The 20,568-nt window shown below is 43.3% G+C and overlaps 1 protein-coding gene across 3 annotated transcripts in view; it reads left to right on the top strand.

The window, feature by feature from the left end:
- The window catches only part of CDON (cell adhesion associated, oncogene regulated), a 182,210-nt gene that overhangs the window by 137,496 nt on the left and 24,146 nt on the right, over window positions 1-20,568 (top strand). For all 3 annotated transcript variants that reach the window (XM_089655125.1, XM_089655124.1, XM_089655123.1), the window contains 6 exons: window positions 4,078-4,347; window positions 5,760-5,906; window positions 7,339-7,482; window positions 7,752-8,036; window positions 14,630-14,899; window positions 17,007-17,363. In XM_089655125.1, coding sequence (XP_089511251.1) covers window positions 4,078-4,347; window positions 5,760-5,906; window positions 7,339-7,482; window positions 7,752-8,036; window positions 14,630-14,899; window positions 17,007-17,363 — 1,473 coding nt within the window. The remainder of the gene's footprint in view (window positions 1-4,077; window positions 4,348-5,759; window positions 5,907-7,338; window positions 7,483-7,751; window positions 8,037-14,629; window positions 14,900-17,006; window positions 17,364-20,568) is intronic.

The raw sequence follows: 20,568 nt of genomic DNA, 5'->3' as shown, positions 1-20,568 counted from the left end.
ATACATAAGGGAGGTTATGATCTCCGCGTATAATACAGTTGCAAGAAAAAGTATGTGAACCCCTTGGGATTACGTGGAGTTTTGCATGAATTGGGCATAAAATGTGCTCTGAACGTCATCTAAGTCACAACAATAGAAGAACACAGTCTGCTGAACATAATACTACACAAACATTAGATGTTGCCATGGTTTAATTGCACATAACATGTAAACATTCACAGTGCAGGGAGGAAAAAGTATGTGAGGCCCTAGCTTAATGACTTCTCCCAGAGCTAATTGGAGCCAGGAGTGAGCCAACCTTGACTCCAATCAGTGTGATGATATTGGATGTGTTGCTGACAACTGTCCTGCCCTTAAAAAACACACACCTGTTTTGGGTTTACTGGTTTCAAGAAGCACTGTCTGATGTGAACCATGCCTCGCAGAAAAGAGCTCTCAGAAGATCTACGATCAAGAATTGTTGACTTGCATGAAGCTGGAAAGGGTTACAAAAGTATCTCCAAAAGCCTTGATGTTCATGTGTCCACGGTAAGACAGACTGTCTACAAATGGAGAAAGTTTAGCACTGCTGCTACTCTCCCTAGGCGTGGTCGTCCTGTAAAAATGACTGCAAGAGCACAGCGCAGAATGCTGCATGAGGTAAAGAAGAATCCCAGAGTGTCAGCTAAAGACCTACAGAAATCTCTGGCACATGCTAACATTTTTTTGACACATCTACAATAAGGAAAACAGTAAACAAGAATGGAGTAGATGGGAGGACACCACGGAGGAAGCCATTGCTGTCCAAAAAGAAGATTGCAGCACATTTGAAGTTTGCAAAAGAGCACCTGGATGTTCCACAGCACTACTGGCAAAATATAATGTGGACAGATGAAACCAAGATTGAGTTGTTTGGGAAGAACACACAACACTATGTGTGGAGAAAAAAAGGCACAGCACACCAACATCAAAACCTCATCCCCACTGTGAAACATGGCGGAGGGAGCATCATGGTTTGGGGCTGCTTTGCTGCCTCAGGGCCTGGACGGATTGTTGTCATTGATGGGAAAATGAATTCCAGAGTTTATCAAGACATTTTGCAGGAAAACGTACGACCATCTGTCCACCAACTGAAGCTCCGCAGAGGATGGGTGATGCAACAGGACAATGACCCAAAGCATACAAGTAATTCAACAAAACAATGGCTGCAACAGCACAGAATACGCCTTCTGGAGTGGCCCAGTCAGAGTCCTGACCTCAACCCGATTGAAATGCTGTGGCATGACCTTAAGAAAGCGATTCACACCAGACATCCCAAGAATATTGCTACACTGAAACAGTTTTGTGAAGAGGAGTGGTCCAAAATGACTCCAGATCGTTGTGCAGGTCTGATCTGCAACTACAGGAAACGTTTGGTTGAGGTTATTGCTGCCAAAGGAGGGTCAACCAGTTATTAAGTCCAAAGGTTCACATACTTTTTCCTCCCTGCACTGTGAATGTTTACATGTTATGTGCAATTAAACCATGGCAACATCTAATGTTTGTGTAGTATTATGTTCAGCAGACTGTGTTCTTCTATTGTTGTGACTTAGATGACGTTCAGAGCACATTTTATGCCCAATTCATGCAAAACTCCACGTAATCCCAAGGGGTTCACATACTTTTTCTTGCAACTGTACATAAGGGGGGATATGATCTCCATGTATAATACATAAGGGGGGATATGATCTCCATGTATAATACATAAGGGGGATATGATCACCATGTATAATACATAAGGGGGGATATGATCTCCATGTATAATACATAAGGGGGGATATGATCTCCATGTATAATACATAAGGGGGATATGATCTCCATGTATAATACATAAGGGGGGATATGATCACCATGTATAATACATAAGGGGGGATATGATCTCCATGTATAATACATAAGGGGGGATATGATCTCCATGTATAATACATAAGGAGGGATATGATCTCCATGTATAATACATAAGGGGGGGGATATAATCACCATTTATAATACATAAGGGGGGGGATATGATCACCATGTATAATACATAAGGGGGGATATGATCTCCATGTATAATACATAAGGGGGTGATATGATCTCCATGTATAATACATAAGGGGGGATATGATCTCCATGTATAATACATAAGGGGGGATATGATCTCCATGTATAATACATAAGGGGGATATGATCTCCATGTATAATACATAAGGGGAGATATGATCTCCATGTATAATACATAAGGGGGGATGTGATCTCCATGTATAATACATAAGGGGGGACGTGATCTTCATGTATAATACATAAGGGGGGATAAGATCTCCATGTATAATACATAAGGGGGGATATGATCTCCATATATAATACATAAGGGGGATATGATCTCCATGTATAATACATAAGGGGGGATATGATCTCCATGTATAATACATAAGGGGGGATATGATCTCCATTTATAAATACATCAGTGGTTCATATAGTGAACTCAGTGTAGAACTAAATCTAGAGGACTAAGACATGGCTTATCAAAGCCAGGGGCCGATACTTTTTCAAATTTATCTGGGCAACCTCTATGCTGGTAAATACATTTTTCCAGACAAAGTGTGTCTCCCATATACTCTATCCATTCAGTGAGGGTGGGTGGATCTGTGGATTTCCAGTAAGATAGGAGCAGTCTACAGACTTGGAACAGAGTCCTCAAAATCGCCCCCTGGTAAATTTTTGTAGCTGTAATGAGTCTAACTTATCCAAGGTACACTGCTAGGCATCTGTCTGAATTGTTACTTGAGACACTGAGTTCAGAGTTTGGATGAACCCTGCCCAGTAGGAATGTAGCTTGGGGCAGAGCCATAGTAAATTAATTAAATCTTCATGATCACTTATGCATTTATTGCATAGGGAATCGTCAAGGATGTCCATCTTGAAGAGCTTGCGAGTCAAATAAAATATACCATTAGAAGAATATAGAGTTGCTTAAATCTCTGAGAAACATTAAGAGTGGTCCCTGGACTGCCTGTATCGCCTCCTTCCATTGGTCCTCCTTAAAATGAGCCAACGTCAGTAGCCCAAGAGCTCACCATCTTGAAAGGATATCGATCAATAGAGTTAACTAAGAACATAGCCCAAACTGCCCTTCATCCTTCTAATCTCCATCTTCACATCATTCCAACACATATCCTACTTCTTGTATCACTCATGCTTTTCACTCACATAATCCTCTTCTTCACATGATTCAAATACCCTACTTCTTATATCAGTCTTCAGTCATGCCCCTCACCCATATAATCTCCATCTTAACATCTTTCCAGCAAATACCTTACTCATACCCTTCATGCAAATAATCTCTATCAGTCTGTCTACATACCTTTCTTGTAATACATTCCCACTCATGTCCTTCATCCAACTAATCTCCATTTCCATATGAGTCCATTGAGATACCTTACTTTTAGCATCACTCTGCACTCATGTCCATTTTCTAATTCCCTCTTTATCTCGTTCCCTGTTGATACATTACCCCTTGTATCACTCTTCACTTGTCTCTCATCCAACTAATCTTCATCTTTATCTCATTCCATGGTGACACTTTACTCCTAATATCACTCTTCACTGTGTCCCCCCACACCAGTAATCTCCATCTTCATATCATACCAGCAAGAAAACGTTTTGTAATATTATTCCAACTCCCGTCTTCCTCTTCATAGTCTACCACTGAAAACCCTTTCTTTTAGTATCACTTTATACCCCTTTTTTCACTTTCATATCATTCCAACAACCAGAATCAGCCATCCTTTTAGTTGATTTCTCAAAATGCTTTAGGTTTATACCAGGGGCGGACTGACCATTTGGAAACTTGGGCACTGCCTGAGGGCCCGGGGTCAGTAGGCGGCCCTATGAGATGCCCCTGGTACCTTTTTCATAGGCTTTTTTGAGTTTGGGCAAGGACACAGGGGCCCCATGATCTCCTATTGCCCGGGGGCCACATGAGTTGTCAGTCCGCCCCTGGTTTATACTTCATGTGTCAGATTAGACCTTTGGAATCTCGTGTAATTTATAATTTTTTTTTTCTTTTTTTTAAATAAGATGTGACGCCCTACTTTGTGTCAGAGCTCAATTCTACAGTCCAGAAGCCTGGAGTACCGGTCACATTATCATGTCCTGCCGAACTGCCATGGTCCCATATTTCTTGGTTATTCAACGGCAGACTAGTTGAGAAAACATCGGATGTGGACATTCAGCCTGGTAACCTGACCATTTTGTCTCTGGGTCTGCACCATGCTGGCCGATATCAGTGCATGATCAACTCCAGCGACGGCTCTATTATTAGTACCCCTGCCAACGTGTCCGTGGCATGTAAGTATTCCTGCAAACTTGGCACTTAATGGTTATTTAGGTATAAGAGGAAATCTGAATTCAAGTGACCTCCCCAATGATATCCTTCTCCAAAAAACAAAATTATACACATTTTTTACTTTATGGCCCTGTATCTTTTTTCATGTTTTTGCCTCATGTAACATCCTTTGTGAGCTCCGGAACCTCTCCTTTTGCTCTTCAATTCTTCTCTTTGGAACGAGGAGTGCACAATATTTGCTCTATGTACACTACAAATCTCATAGTGAATAGTCCCTAGTCTATCTCAGGAATGGGCAAAAGAGGGTGCCTATGTTCCTACATACAGTGGAACCATGAAGAATGACCGTAGCCACCCTGTAACAGGAAGTCAGATCACAGCAGCTAAAAAAAAAGGAATTTAAAGGCTGAGAGCAATAGAAAGTACTTTTTTGAGTTAGGAATAGTATTTTTTTAAACCATTATATAGTGTCATTTTAGGTTGTAGACTAGATATGTCCTGCTAGAGTGTTTGTTTATTAAACCTTCTATTTCTGTATTCTCTTTATTCTAATTTCCTTGCACACCACAAAGTAACTATTTCGTCATGCTTTTAAGTGACTGAAGGATGTTTCCCTGATACTGTTTATATGGGGAATTTGGTTACTGGGGGCACTTCAAATGGAATCTCCGTGAACATAACCTTTTAGCTGACAAGTCTGCTGATGTGCAAAATAGTTGATCTGAACACATGAGCAGACTTGCTTGTATCTTTTTTATGTTTGTTAGTGGGGATAAGCTCACGCCTGTTCGGATCCTAAACTGAACCCGCCTGAGCGAACCTGCCAGGGAGCTGTCACCTGTACTGAGCCAATCCATTCCCCGTCCTGCAGCTGCACTTGTACAAGAGACATGTATACATGTAGCTGTGATGTGGGGATTGCCTCAGCCGTTTATGATTGGCTCAGTACAGTGACAGCTTCCTGGCAGGCTGAAATGGATTTAGACTAGGATCCAAACATGCCTTTGCTCATTCCTACTTGATGGCGGAAAAGGTTGAATGTTCAGCTGGTAGGGCAACCATTAAAGTAGATTTGTTGCTTTGCCCTCAATGAGTGAGGCACAGGTTCACTTTTAAGCTGATCTTTTTCACATGTATAGCTGAACTGCATAGCCAAGCCATATATCTGTGAAGGTTCTCCAGGTCTTGCTATGCCTAGTTGTAGTTGGTCACATTCTGCTGGACTTGTTTTGTAATGCTGATGATGTTCCAATACTCATCTAAGTACTCTTGGCACTGAAGAAGCTACATGGATTAGTAGAGAAATGTCTCTACCCAAACATGTGACATACTACCACTAAATAGCAAGACCATAGGTAATCTTCGAATTGGCATTGGGCAGTTCTCCACTGATATTTACTATTGTGTCCTGCAGATCTGGGAGACTTTGATTTAGCCTCCAGAGTCAATGTGGAGGCTGAAGAGGGAAGCACCGCCATTATAACATGTGGCATTCCACCCAGTGTTCCGCCTGCTCAGATCCATTACCGTGTGAGAGGGAAATGGCTGGACAAATCTACCGGTGAGTGATTCCCACGATGGCTTATTTTGTCTATGTACCAATCACGCAGTACCCTAAGGGTGGCCATACATTTATACAATTTTCTTGAGAATTTAACTTTAGATTTACCAAAAACCATATAATACGAGGTCAAACCTAAACAACACTTTCAATTGTATCCAATTAGGCAGGCCCTCGCACTACATAGTTGAAGGTAAATCTAAAGGAAATTGGGCAGAAATTGGACAGAAAATTGTATAGTGTATAGCTAGCCTAAGACTCAACATGTAAATAAAAATAAGTATCTACAATGGAGACTCTCTGAGCAGTTATTATATGCACCATGTTACCAGGTACGACTCTGTCTAGACCCAAGATATACAACACCCGCATTTATTAAATCTTTTTGGTTGAAATAATTAAAGTGATTGTAAACCTCAGACATGAAATATGAACAAAGCATATCCCTCTATAGTGTGTATTTGTCTCAATTAAGAACACAAAGTGTCATTTCTTTCTGCTGCCTCATTCTTCTGCTATCTGCATGAGTCACTCCTGGCAAGTGTTGCTGACACCGAGAAAAATGGCAACAGGAGAGGGCACAGCCTCAGCTCTGTTCCTGTGTGCTGTATGAAGGGATGTTTCCCTTCCCTCCAATCAGCTCTCACTGAGCTCTGCAAAGTATAATTTCAGTTCCCTGCCTCCTGCTTTCTGAAAGCTCAGACAAGCTGTATAAATTCTGGATTTTGAACGGCTATAGAGAAGTGAATACTACAGATAAACAGGTACAATGTATGAAGGAAGATTTGTTTTATCTCTGTGTATCAGCTCCCAGAGCTCTTCTGCAGAGTGTTACCGCAGCTCCCCGTTCCCTGCTTTTCAGAGCTGAGAGATCCTGTGTAAATTCTGCAGTTAGAGTGGATGTAGGGAACAGATGGCAGATACATCTTATGTAGGAGGATTTGTTTCATCTCTGTGCATCACAGAGGCCAGTCACTTCAGTATATGGAAGGGTTTACAACCACTTTAACATTTAGCCGGCATTATATCAAGAAGTGGTACTGAAATGGCAAAGCCAGATTCCTTCCAAAGGTTTTGCTGCTTAGACCCTACGTTAGCTCGTTTTATTGATGTTTGTGTCCCCTTTTTGGGAGATTTTCCCTTACTTCTTGTTCAGGTATAAGACCATGTCATACCCTGAAATATAGGGTGTCATATGGGTAGGAAATGAGGGGGGGGGAAATAAACCGCAGTAGAGATCTGGGGTTTCTAACCCTTCACCCAGGGAACAAGAATTGATGGAAATTACACTATAGGGAACATAGCAGTAGATAGAGATTCTAACCCTTCACTCATTCTGTCCAAAACTGAAAAAAATTGTGGGTTAGAGTTGGGCTTTAATCATGCAACGTCTCCTATTGGTCAGAAAATAACGTACATGTTCTTTTATTAGATAAGTACTTCATCCTACCCTCTGGAAACCTTCAGATAGTAAATGTGACGTTGGAGGATCGGGGGCCCTATAGATGTGCCGTGTATAACCCAGTCACACATGAGCGGAAGATAAGCCCCTCTGTATACAAACTCGCTGTTACAGGTGAGTATAGGTTTGATTATTAGAAATATTCTGTATGATTGTGTTTTGCACAGTCCCAAACCAATCCTTCAAGTGTCTTAGTGCAGTAAAGAATTTAGAGACACCATATCCAATGCAACAGGCTGCCTGAAACTTGGCCCCATGGTCTGTGTAGACGTCTGCAGTGAAATACTGAGTACTGTTGCCATAGTTGTAAGGAAGTGATTTGTGTTTTTCCTTTTATCTGCTCACAGCTCAGCCTTAATAATCTGTTTTCCTTTATGCGGCAGGTTCATCCCACTCTGATTTCATCCCCGTACAACCAGTCCTTACTCATCATGTGTCTGTACATCTGAATGAGACCGTGACTCTGGAATGTGCAGCCGGAGGGGTCTCTGCCCCCCATGTTCACTGGTATAAAGATGGGCAGAGTGTCACAGATAATAGAAGGACATTGTTACATACTAACCTTGTGATCAAGACTGTGGAAAGACTGGATGCTGGGAACTACTCTTGCCTATTGGCCAATGAAACCCAGGAAGTGGCTCGCATGAACTACATAGTCATTGTTGTAGGTCAGTACAGAACTGCCATCACGGTCTTCTTCTGTCCTCCAGGCCCGAAGAGAAAAATGTCAACTTATGAACTTCTGCCCTTTTCTATGTGATTTATGTTTTTTTTTCATCCCTCCAATGTTATAATGGAAGTCTTTGCCATGTCAATAGTTATAGCCTTTGGCAGGGTGTCACCAAAGGAAAAAGAAAATCTGCATAATCCTTTGCTCTGCTGTCACCACTACAGCCGTAGGGACCCAATATCAAGCTGCATTTGAGTTCATAGCTGGCCACGTACACTACAGGACCTTCATATGTTACTTGCCATTTGTTATTGCAGTCTTCAGCCTTAGGAATGCCTCATTGGTTCTTGCAAATTGTGATGTTTAACCACCTCCCGTCCGGCCGTTGTATATAAACGGCCGGACGGTGGCAGTCCAGGGTCGGGTGGCTGTTTTTATAAACGGCCTCCCCGCACCCTCCTTGTGCGCGCTACCTGGGAGTGCGCAGCACAGCGATCCGGTGCCCGCTGTGTCCTCCGGACACAGTGGAACACCGATCGTCGGACGGGACCTCTGTATGAGGTCCCGATCATGTGAGCACTGATTGGCCAATCAGTGATCACATGCAGAGTAGTAAGCAAGATGTCACTTGTGACATCATTGCTTACTACGTGTGAAATCTGTGAATGATCACAGAGGTCACATGGTACAAGGCTATTCACAACACCCTTGTACCGTGTGACAAGCTGTGACCAATTACAGCTCACACAGTAGTTCTCAATGGCTGCAAGAATGCAGCTAGAGAGAAGGAGAAATGATTACTTTTATAGCCTTTATGGGTGTAAAAACAATCCGTGTAAAAAAAAAAGAAAATCTTCATCACCCCCCACAAGTAGTACAGTGTCAGCATGGTGACACTGTACTGCTAGGGTGACAGTATGTAAAAAATAATAATAAAGAAAAAAAATATAAAAACAAATTAAAAAAAATGTTTAAAAATTTATCATTTTGGTTATAAACTAATTTGGGTTATTTATTTATTTTTTACTAAAAATATAACAAAATACATTTTGGCCAAGATTTATGAGGAAATACTATTTATTTGCAAAATGTTATAAGAAAAACACTTTTTTTTTCAAAATTTTTGGACTTTTTAATTTACATAGCAAAAAAAAAAAATCCCAGCAGTGAAAAATAACCACCAAAATAAAGCTGTATCTGTCTCAAAAAAATGCTAAATTCATATGGGTACATTGTTGCATGACCGCGCAATTGTCATTCAAAGTGTGATAGCGCTGAAAATTGGCCTGGACAGGAAGGGGGTGAAAGTGTCCAGACTGGAAGTGGTTAAAGTCTAAATATTTTTTACCTTAATGCATTCCTTGCTTTAAGGTAAACAATGTTTAGGTAATAGTATTCCCCCCTCACCCCCCATACTTACTTACCTGAGCACTCGCTCGATCCATTGGTGTACCCGTCTGTAGAAGCTCTACTCCCTCAATTCCTGGTCTCGCAGGTTTTGCTGAGGCAGCAGGAGCCAATGGCTTCTGCTGCTGTCAATCAAACCCAGTGATTAGGGATTGGGGGGCGGGGCTGAGCCATGCTGTTTGTGTCTAAAGAAGTAGGCATCAAAGCTCAGGAGCGAACCCACACGAGTGGGTTCGCTCCTGAGGAAGTGGGAAGTGGCTTTATATGGGGGGAGTAGGAAGTGGCTTTATATGGGGGAACTCCCCGGAGAGGAGGAGCGCCGGTGAGCAACCTGAGAAGAGGAGATTCGGGGCAGCTCTGTGCATTTCCATTGCACAGAGCAGGTAAGTATAAATCTGTTTGTTATTTATTTATATTTTTTAATTTTTACATTTATAATCACTTTAAAACTGTGCTACGCATGGCCTGTGCAGAGAGCAGAGCTGTAGGAGGGACCCAGCAGACTCCACCTACTACAGGCTGCCTGCAGAAAACTACAGGAGGGGGTGGAATCAAGACCAGCCACCCTGCACAAGGAGAGAGAGCAGCAGTGAGCGGTCTTTATTCCAGGAAATTCTCACATAGCGGCAACGTTTCACACTGGATTACTGCACAGATCCAAGTAAGAATACACATGACTCTTGTATTTAGAAAATGTGGGGGAGATTTACAAAAATGGTGCACACAGAATCTGGGGCAGCTGCGCAAAGTTGTAACCAATCATCTTCTAAGCTTACTGTAATTGAACAAACTGAAGTTAGAAGCTGATTGGCTCCCATGCACAGCTACACCAGATTCTGAGGGCTCCAGTTTTAGTAACTCTCCCCCTATGTGCTAATCCCAGAGTTCAGCTTCAGTGACAGGTCCTCTTGGACAATTTGCTGCATTTTAATTAGATTTGAGTTCTTCGCCAGCCCTAGGTGTATGTCGGGAACGGCTGTGGTTTGAACATTGCAATTATCTGAATTTATTTCCAGGCTTATGTAATAGGAACACTCATTCCTCTGGCATGGGAAGTCAGTGCAGCTGGCAGCATACAACACCCATGTCTCTTGGCACGCTCCTGGTGCCACCACAACAAGCTCTCGATTATGTTAGACAAGGTGTCTCGCTGATGGATGCCGAGCCGGTAAGGCCCTGCTGGCATGGTGTCTGCGGAGCTGAGCCCTTCTGTTAATGGTGTACAGACATCTCTTAATGCTGGCCATATATACCACGTCTTGGTTTCATCAATTACCACATTTCCTCCTGCGCCCGGGGACGCTGTTTTCTGTGAATGGGTCTGAAAAATTGCGCCCTCTGTTCCGCCCATGTCACCTCGCACTCTGCCGGAAAAGTGTCACCTCCAGATGTGACGGTCCCCGAGGCCTGGGCCTCTTGGCATATAGACTGCTTTCTTACATACGTGTGACTTACATATTTATTATGTGTATTTTAGATGAAGGACCACCCCTCCCCAAGGTTCCTCGTAGCTCCTGTAGACTGAATTTCACTTTTCACACGCAGAGTCTTAAAGGGACTCCGTTCTCTTTTTAGGTTTGTTTTTATAAGATATATGTGAAACTCTGGTCAGACTTAAAGTGGAACTCCAGCCAGAGGTTTGTGCTTGATTAGTGCCACATAGCACCTAGCTTTCCTTCTCCTGTCTGCCTATTTTGACTCAAAGCTGAAAAACTTCCTTGCAGTGGGACACCCCCTCTCTTTCCCCACACTGTGAGGTTTAAAAGCTCATTTTTGTCTAGGGTACCATTAAAAAGCAGCGTTGCCCTACCCCCAGCAGCCAACATTCTTCTTTCCCTTCTGGGCTGTAGGCAGGCCCTTCGCCTCCTTATTTACAACGCAGGAATGCTGGTCTGCTTTATACAGGAGGATGTTGTAGTGTGACCGATGGATGGAGTACCAAAGAGAAGTGTCTTTGGGGGACCAGCTGCACACAGAGAAGGAGCCTGCGGGAGGGGGGATAAGGTAGGAAAACCTGTTTCTTAATGGTACCCGGGATAAAAATGAGCATTTAACCCTTGAATTATGGGGTGGATTTTACATTTCCCCTGAGTTTTTAGCTTTAACCACTTGCCAACCAGCAACATACTGGTACGTTGCTGCATGGGAGGGGTGATATCTTGGTCATCACTGCAGCGATGACCGAGACATCATTTTTTAGGATCGGGATTGCTAGATTACTTTTGCATGCAGTGGAAGGGGGTCCCACTCCCCGTCCTGCAACCGCTGCCTCAGGGAGCCCGGTAACAATGCGACAGGCACCATCCTGTTCCTGAGACACCGTGAAAGGGACGGATGTCTTTCCTCCCACTGCAACCTCAGAAACCGGCAGTGACCAGGATCTAACCATTTCCTGTTTCTGTCTCAGGTAAACAAGCATGTGATCCAACCAAGCTCGGGGTTTGATTTGATGCTTTGGAGGCTAGAGGAGAGATCTGGGGTCTAATAGACCCCAGATCTCCTCTCTATAAAGAGGACCTGTCATGGCCCATGCTATCACAAGGAATGTTGTTCATTCCTTGTGATCGCAATAAAATCTTAAAAAAAAAAAAAATTAAAGATGCAGTGTAAAAAATGCAAAGTAAAATAAAAAAAATGTAAAGTACTCCCCTTTCCCCGTGCTCACGTGCAGATGTGAAGGCATGCGGAAGTCTTGCATGCATATATAAACAGTGATTTCATTTGTGAGGTATCGTCGCGAATGTCAGAGCAAGAGCAATAATTCTAGTGCCAGACGTCTTGTGCAACTCTAAACTGGAAACCCGTATAGGCTTTTAAAACGTTGCCTGTAGAAATCTTTAAGTACTGTGGTTTGGTGCCGTTCCATGGGCGAGCACAGTTAAAAAGCATGATACGTTGGGTATCTATTTACTCGGTGTATCATCTTTTATATTTTCCCCAAAAATTGGGTATTGTATTATTGGTGTGCACTAAAATTCATTTTTCAAAAAACAATTGAGTTTGAAAAATCACTGCACAAATACCATGTGACCAAAAAATTGCAAAACCCACCATTTTATTCTCCAGGATTTCTGATTTAAAAATGTATATAATGTGTGGGGGTTCTAAGTAATTTTCTAGCACAATTTTAAAGCAGATTTTTACATGTATGTGAGAAGTGTCAGAATTGGCCTGTAGTGTCAAGTGGTTAAGAGTGGAGAGGGATTATACCCCGTCAGGTTTTCATTGCTGTTTGTGCCCCAGTTAGGGAGATTCACCCCCTCTATTTTTCCTTTTTACCAATATCACTGAGCAGGAAGGAAAATCCCAAATGTTTGGTTGTCACCAGATTAGAAATAGAGGGGAAATCTTCCAGCGAGGACACTGGTGACAACCAGGGATTCCCTCACTTTGAAAGGAGTTCTTCTCTCTTCTTGTTTTGGCTATGGGACAAGAAATACCCCCAACGGGACACAGATGGCAGAAAAAACCCCAATCCGTGTGATGTTTTGCACACCATTGCTCAGTGTGATGAGATGCCTCTGGTGCTCTTTGGGTAATTTTATAATGCTGGTTTGTCTCTGGAAGCCGAAAGTAGCTGGCGCCCTCGTGTGCCTATCCTTGGTAGCACAGGAGGTAAGCTGAGTGTCTATGTAGCCCATAACCACCAATGTAATATGTTATTTCAGGTACTTATATAGCGCCATCAATTTACACAGCACTTTACACATATATTGTACATTCACATCAGTCCCTAACCCTCAAGGGGCGTACAATCTAAAGTCCCTAACTCGCATTCATACATACATACATATACTAGGGCCAATTTAGAGAGAAGCCAACTAACCTACCAGCATGTCTTTGGAATGTGGAAGGAAACCAGAGTACCCGGAGGAAACCCATGCAGGCACAGGGAGAACATGCAAACTCCAGGCAGGTGGTGCTGTGGTTGGGATTCGAACCAACAACCCTAGTACTTCCAGGTAGAAGTGCTAACCATTTATCCACTGTGCTGCCCAATATTTAATTTTCTGCCTGATGTGGCAGGCTAAGAACTGGATTTTCCTTCTATCCCATCCTGAAGTGTTACACATCAGCCTGACTGTGAACATCCAGTGACAGCTGTCCTTTTTTATATTGGAGGGCGGAGACTGGAATAGCCGGGACAGCTGCTTGCTAACTTAAGGACCATATAGGTGTCACATGCTGACCCTCTGTAAAATAGTCTTTATGCAGAGGAGGTGGTTCTCTAACCAGTGCAGTTTAACATTTGCACAAGGCTGGCGACCTTTGCCAGCTTTCAAGGAGAAGGGCTATTAATGACGCTTACTGGCAGCCCTTGAAGTAGGCTTTAATGCCTGGTAGGCATCTGTATCATGTGACCACTGTGATTGGTGCTCAGTGCTGCCAGCACACAACATCATTCCTCCTCGGACGCATATATGTGGCAGCTGGGCATTACAGCCCACCTTTCCTGGAGCTCGGCTTTAAAATGCACGTGATTAAACTGCACAGGGAACGTACTGGAATGCACAGAAAGCTCATGTAACAGATTAATAAACATTTGTGCTTGAATTGGTTCACAGTACAAAGCCATAATGTGGCTCTTGGATTAGGATCAGCAAGGGAGAATGTCACCAGCACACCGAGGATCACCAATATGGGTCCAAAAGTTTTAATGAACGATCACATAGTTACAGCAAGGCAACGTTTCGGAGTCTCGCAGGACCCCTTCATCAGGCATGTGACGCATGAAGGGGTCCTGCGAGACTCCGAAACGTCTTGCTGTAACTATGTGATTGTTCATTAAAACTTCTGGACCCATATTGGTGATCCTTGGTGTGCTGGTGACATTCTCCCTTGCCGATTCTGTTCGGTTCCAGCCGACGGTCGCTGCAGCACCCACTTATACGCACAGTCATTTTTAACGCAGGAACGTGTGTGTTCGTATTGTACACTTGCATTCCTGGATTAGGGTGACACCTGAAGTCCTGTAAATGTTGGTCAGCATGAAGTGTTTACTTCTACAGCCTGCATACCAGTTTCCTAAAATTAGATTTATCTGATGCAAACCTTGGTCTATGGACCCCATAACCAGGCTGTGCTTCATGGCTGGAGTCCATTGCTTTGGTCAGAAAAATTGTAAAGACTTTCCTTTGATTTGTCTTTTCTCCTGGATTTCTGATTGTTCATCTGTCTTTGCAGAAGCTCCACTGATTTCCCGGGCCCCTGAGGACCAGACTGCACCAGCAGGCAGTGACGTCATATTTACCTGCGAGACCCGGGGTAATCCAACTCCAAATATCACTTGGCTACACAACACCGTGAGCATCTATCCATCATCCCGCCGGCACCCACAGGGGAAAACACTACAGATCAGCAATGTGGCTGAAGAAGATTCTGGGATGTATCAGTGTATGGCAGACAATGGAGTTGGTGTGGTCCAGGCCTCTGCCAGGCTCCATATACAAACAGGTTGAGCATTTTTATTTTTTATCAGTTAAAGTATTTATCTAAAGTCAAAATTTCTTCTTTTTAATTTTGATAGTTATAATTTTCATTTTTTTTGTTTAATTTTGAGGTAAATTGTTAAAACCCCTGTCCGTTTTTTCTTTTTTTGTGTGTGCCATTTGTGGAGATTTACCCGTCCTGTAGATGCAGCAGGAAGTGAGAGAGTCTCCTAGGTTAGATTTGACAATGGCCAGTAGAGTGAATGAATCTCCCTAATGGCGACACAAACTCCACTCTATCCAAAACTAAAAAGGGAATATATTTGGGCATTTGATAAACGTTAATGGGTCCCTCCATCTAAAAGTGGATTTTCAGAGTCCAGTAGATGCTGGTAATTCTAGGAAAATGGCTTTATACACAGCTGGAATGCATATTATATGTGTGAAATGTGTAATTATGTTCAGCCACTTAATAATATAGATTATACAGAGCCCTGACCATTTACGTTTTCCACTGCAGTCAAATCAGTACAGATAGGTCAAGGCTGTGATTGGATAGTGAATGAGGATCAGCTCACTGATGAGGTCATTTTTGTATTCTTTCCTCCAATTAGAAAGCTCCATTTGTTATAACGCTGCCCCCGCCTCTCCAGGCCTGAGCACTGATGTCTAGGATATTACAGGGGGCTAGTACAAAGACAGATTATGATACCATTTATAAGTAGAATTATTACATTGGTGAATTAAAGGAGATTAATGTATCTGCCTACACTTTCACTTTTAATGAGATGTGCCTGAATTCCTTGGTCGGCTTCTTGTGGTCATCAGGGGTTCTTAAACCAGAGGTGTGGGATCACCCGTGTAACCGTAGAAGTAAGACCCCAAGGTGATAGTTGTGATGGGAAGATCTGACCAATTCTTTTTTTCTCAAGAGATATGCATTTATTATTTTTCCCCCCAGGAGTCTGCAAAGCCTTACATCCACTATCAGTGAGGTAGGTGCTGGAACATGTTACGTTACCCCCTAAGTACGGGAGTAATGTGTAATATGTTCTAAAAATGAACGTAGCCTTTAAGACAAACTCAGAGCAACCTGGTTCAAAAGGTTAACTTTTAACCTCTTCCCGTCTGGCCACACGGGAGCGCTGCCAATGCGGGGGGGCGTTTGTAAACGTCCCCCCGCTTCCATTGCCTGTGCATGCTCCCAGGGAGCGCGCAGCACCGCGATCGGTGCCCGCTGTGTCCGGAGGAACACAGATTGCTGTACGGGACCTCTGTGTGAGGTCCTGATTCATGTGATCACTGATTGGCTGATCAGTGATCACATGAACAGTAGTAAACAAGATGTCACTTCCTGACATTGCTTACTACTTGTGAAATTTGTGAATGGTCACAGAAGTCACATGGTACAAGGCTATTCACAACAGCCTTGTACTATGTGACAAGCTGTGACCAATCACAGCTCACACAGTATTTCTCAATGAAATGAGGAGAAATTATTGCTTTTACAGCCTTTATGGGTGTAAAAGCAATCAGTGTAAAAAAAGAAAAAAAAATCTTCATCACCCCCCACAAGTAGTACAGTGTCCCTATGGTGATACTGTACTGCTAGGGTGACAGTATGTAAAAAGAAAAAAAAGCATAAATAATAATATATAAAAATTAAAAAAAATATTTTTGAAAAATTATAATTTTTGGTTATTTTATTTACTTATTTTGTTACTAAAAAGATAGATGAATATGTTTTGGCCAAGATTTATGAAGAAAGATTATTTATTTGCAAAATTTTATAAGAAAAACTTTTTTAAAAAACATTTTTGGCCTTTTTCATTTATATAGCAAAAACATAAATATCCCAGTGGTGAATAAATGCCACAAAAAGAAAGTTCTGTCTGTTTAAAAAAAAATGCTAAAAATTTCATATGGGTACAGTGTTGCACGACCGCGCAATTGTCATTCAAAATGTGATAGCGCTGAAAGCTGAAAATTGGCCTGGACAGGAAGCGGGTAAAGTGCCCGGACTTGCAGGGGTTAAGCATGGAGTCCTCTTTAACCACAATAAATGACCGCACACACAGATGGAAATGTGAAAATGTATTTAGAATAATGTGAGAATTTTTTTTTTCTGGTAGGTTCAGGCTCCAGACCAGCTATTGTGTCCCCGCCTACAAGTGTCAGCGTAGTGATTGGAGATTGGGTCACTTTAACCTGTAATGCCACCGGAAACCCCACCCCTTCCATCCGCTGGTATGACACCCTCGGACCAATCAGCAGTCATCCCTCCCAGATCCTTCGGCCTAAACCCCGTAAGGCATTACAGTCCAAGATGGCAGACACCCCCATCCAAGATCCGCTACATGTGATCATGTCTCATCCAGGAACCAGCTCCTTGTACATCCCTGCTGTTACAATGAAGCATGCTGGGAAATATATCTGTGAGGCTACCAATGAATATGGTTTCATCCAGGAGGAAGCCACCCTGACTGTTGGTAAGTCCCTGCCATAGGAGCTGTGGCCTTCTCCAAAAAAGACGACCTTGTTTTCTTCTTTCTCCAGTTGCTTGAGTCACTGTGACCTGATGGATTCTGTTGTGTTCAGGGGAGGACTGACAACTCATGGGGCTCCCGGGCATTAGGGGATCATGGGGCCCCTGTGTCCTTGCCCAGACTCAAAAAAGCCTATGAAAAAGGTACCATGGGCATCTCATGGGGCCCCCTACTGACCCCGGGCTCTCAGGCAGTGCCCGAGTTTCCAAATGGTCAGTCCGCCCCTGGTTGTGTTTGTTGAGTTTAATTAAAGACTCCGCTAAGATCATATACGTAGGCTTTGGTATAATTTAATGAGATTACAGTATAATGTGTACATTAGTGGAGGCCTTCTCAGGACACTCAACGGAGTTCCCCCCCCTCCTCCAATCTGATTGAAGAAGAATTTTTGGTCCCTCTGAATGGGGAGTAAGGAAATGCTCAAAAAGGTTGCACAGTGCAGAGCCGCATGATGTAGAAAGCAGAAACTGTGGAAGCAAAAATGTCACAGTTTATTAATTTATTTTTTTGGTCAGGATAAATATTTGAGAGAATTAAGCCTTTCAGTTGATTTGGATCTAGTCTACTCACTCAGCCCACAAGTATGTTGCCTAAATCAGGGTATACATGTTCACTTTTTTTTTTTATTAAAGAAAAAAAGACTGACAGATCCCCGCAATCAACACAGTGGGGTTTATTTACTAAAGCTGGTTCACTCAGAATCTGGTGCAGTTCTGCATAGAAACCAATCAGCTTCCAGGTTTTATTGTCAAAGCTTCATTGAACAAGCTGAGGTTAGAAGCTGATTGGCTGCCATGCACAGCTGCACCAGATTCTGAGTGAACCAGCTTTAGTAAGTTAAGCTCTCAGTTGATCTCAACTAAATAACTTTAAATGTACGTGAAGGCTAATTCTAGGCATTACAAATACTGCCTGCCCCTCCTCCGACCTATACTGTATGGCCTTTATAAATGAGTTCTAGGCTGCATTGAGGCCATGCAGTATACAGAGGAGGAGGGGAGGCAACATTTGAACAACACTTCTAGTTATTATTATTATTATACAGTATTTATAAAGCGCCAATAGTTCGCTCAGCGCTGTACATTACAAAGGGGGACAGAACATGTGACAGAACAATACCAATACAATGCAAAACATGAGGGGATCGAGGGCCCTGCTCTTTGGAGCTTACAATCTAGGAGGGAGTTCACATTTACTTCCATTTTAAGCTACTTCTCATAGGCGTTCATTATCTTTCTCTGTGATGAACTTTTAATTCTACACTGTAATAGGTTGTCAGCTAAATAAGTATCAGAATCATATTTGCTTCATTATAACATGTTGTCATTATATTTTAGTGTTTAAGGCCCAGTCAGAGCTTTCCTATTTATTACTGTAATGAATTCAGGTGACATACAGAGTAATAAATATGCTCCCCTTAATGTGTATTTTTCCATATTAAGTGCTGCGGCAAGGGTTAAAGTACTCTGTTTTAGCAGCACACTGGAGAGTCAGGCCACTTCTTTTACAGACAAGCAGGGGCCCCGGTCTATAGCAGTGTTGACACTACTTCCTGTACACTGTGCCAATCAGCAGGGGCCCCAGTCTCCAGCAGTTCAACACTAACCAACACACATTACTACAGTAAGCAGGGGCCCCAGTTTCCAGCAGTCCAACACTGCCCCCCACACATTATTCCATTAAGCTGGGGCCCCAGTCTCCAGCAGTTCAACACTACCCCCCCACACATTACTCCAGTAATCAGGGGCCCCAGTCTCCAGCAGTCCAACACTAGCCAACCCACATTACTCCAGTAAGCAGGGGCCCCAGTCTCCAGCAGTTCAACACTACCCCCCCACACATTACTCCAGTAAGAAGGGGCCCCAGTCTCCAGCGGTCCAACACTAGCCAACCCACATTACTCCAGTAAGCAGGGGCCCCAGTCTCCAGCAGTTCAACACTACCCCCCACACATTACTCTAGCAAGCAGGGGCCCCAGTCTCCAGCAGTTCAACACTACCCCCCACACATTACTCCAGCAAGCAGGGGCCCCAGTCTCCAGCAGTTCAACACTACCCCCCACACATTACTTCTGTAAGCAGGGGCCCCAGTCTCCAGCAGTCCAACACTAACCAACACACATTACTCCAGTAAGCAGGGGTCCCAGTTTCCAGCAGTCCAACACTGCCCCCCACACATTACTCCATTAGGCAGGGGCCCCAGTCTCCAGCAGTTCAACATTACCCCCCCCCCCACACACACACACATTACTCCAGTAAGCAGGGGCCCTAGTCTCTAACAGTTTGACAATCCCAACTGCACACTGCTCCAGTCAGCACTGGCCCTGGTCTCCAGCAGCTTGATATTGCTCCCTGCACACTGCTCCGGTCAGCACTGGCCCTGGTCTCCAGCAGCTTGATACTGCTCCCTGCACACTGCTCTAACTCCCCAAGTGTTGCTGTTAATTGAAGCAGTGTGGCATTGTTGGAAATCCAGGCTGCTCCCTGTGTGTGATAATAGCGGTCTGAATCTCTGCACCATTTTTGAAAACCTGAAATTTTAATCTGCTTGGTTTATAAACGATATAACTTTATGACCCATATGTTACATATTCTATTATCTGCGTTACCAATGCCGCATTCTGCGCTCCGCCGATGCATTGTAAATGTATATTCTGTGGGTATCTATGGTTCAGATTGTAAATATCTTTTAATAACAATGAGCTCTTCCATGCACTTTGGATGCCACGTCCTCCCGGGTGCACTTCTTGAACTCTCCTCTGGAAAAGTTACCAGGCATCCTTTATAGGACACTTCATACTGGCCCCTCTGTGTGCTGCTGCTATTTTCACAGCTTCTCATTCAGCCCACAGCGGGGAGCCGCATTACTACTTGTTTCCCTTACATTGGTCATGTACCTCTCCTCCGACTTGTCTGTGTGAGCTCATAATAAAATATACAACAACGCTCCTCTATTATATGCCTGTTGACAAGAAAATAAAAAGTGCTTCTTATATAAAATCTAAATCCAGTCACACCCATTATAGTCCAGTTGTACAAAATATCTGTACTCTGAGGGCAGGCTCGAGGTGTGTCTAATCCAAAATGTGTATTGCTTAGAGTGGTGAGGGGTTGGAACCCCCTGTTAATTGTTGGCGCTGTTCCCCTTT

The sequence above is a fragment of the Staurois parvus genome, unplaced genomic scaffold (genome assembly GCF_062004578.1).
Source record: "Staurois parvus isolate SC_StPar_1 unplaced genomic scaffold, SC_StPar_1.0 ptg000820l, whole genome shotgun sequence".
Taxonomy (NCBI): Eukaryota; Metazoa; Chordata; class Amphibia; order Anura; family Ranidae; genus Staurois; species Staurois parvus.
Note: the sequence above shows the minus strand (reverse complement) of the source record. Positions and strands in the feature narration are given on the sequence as shown.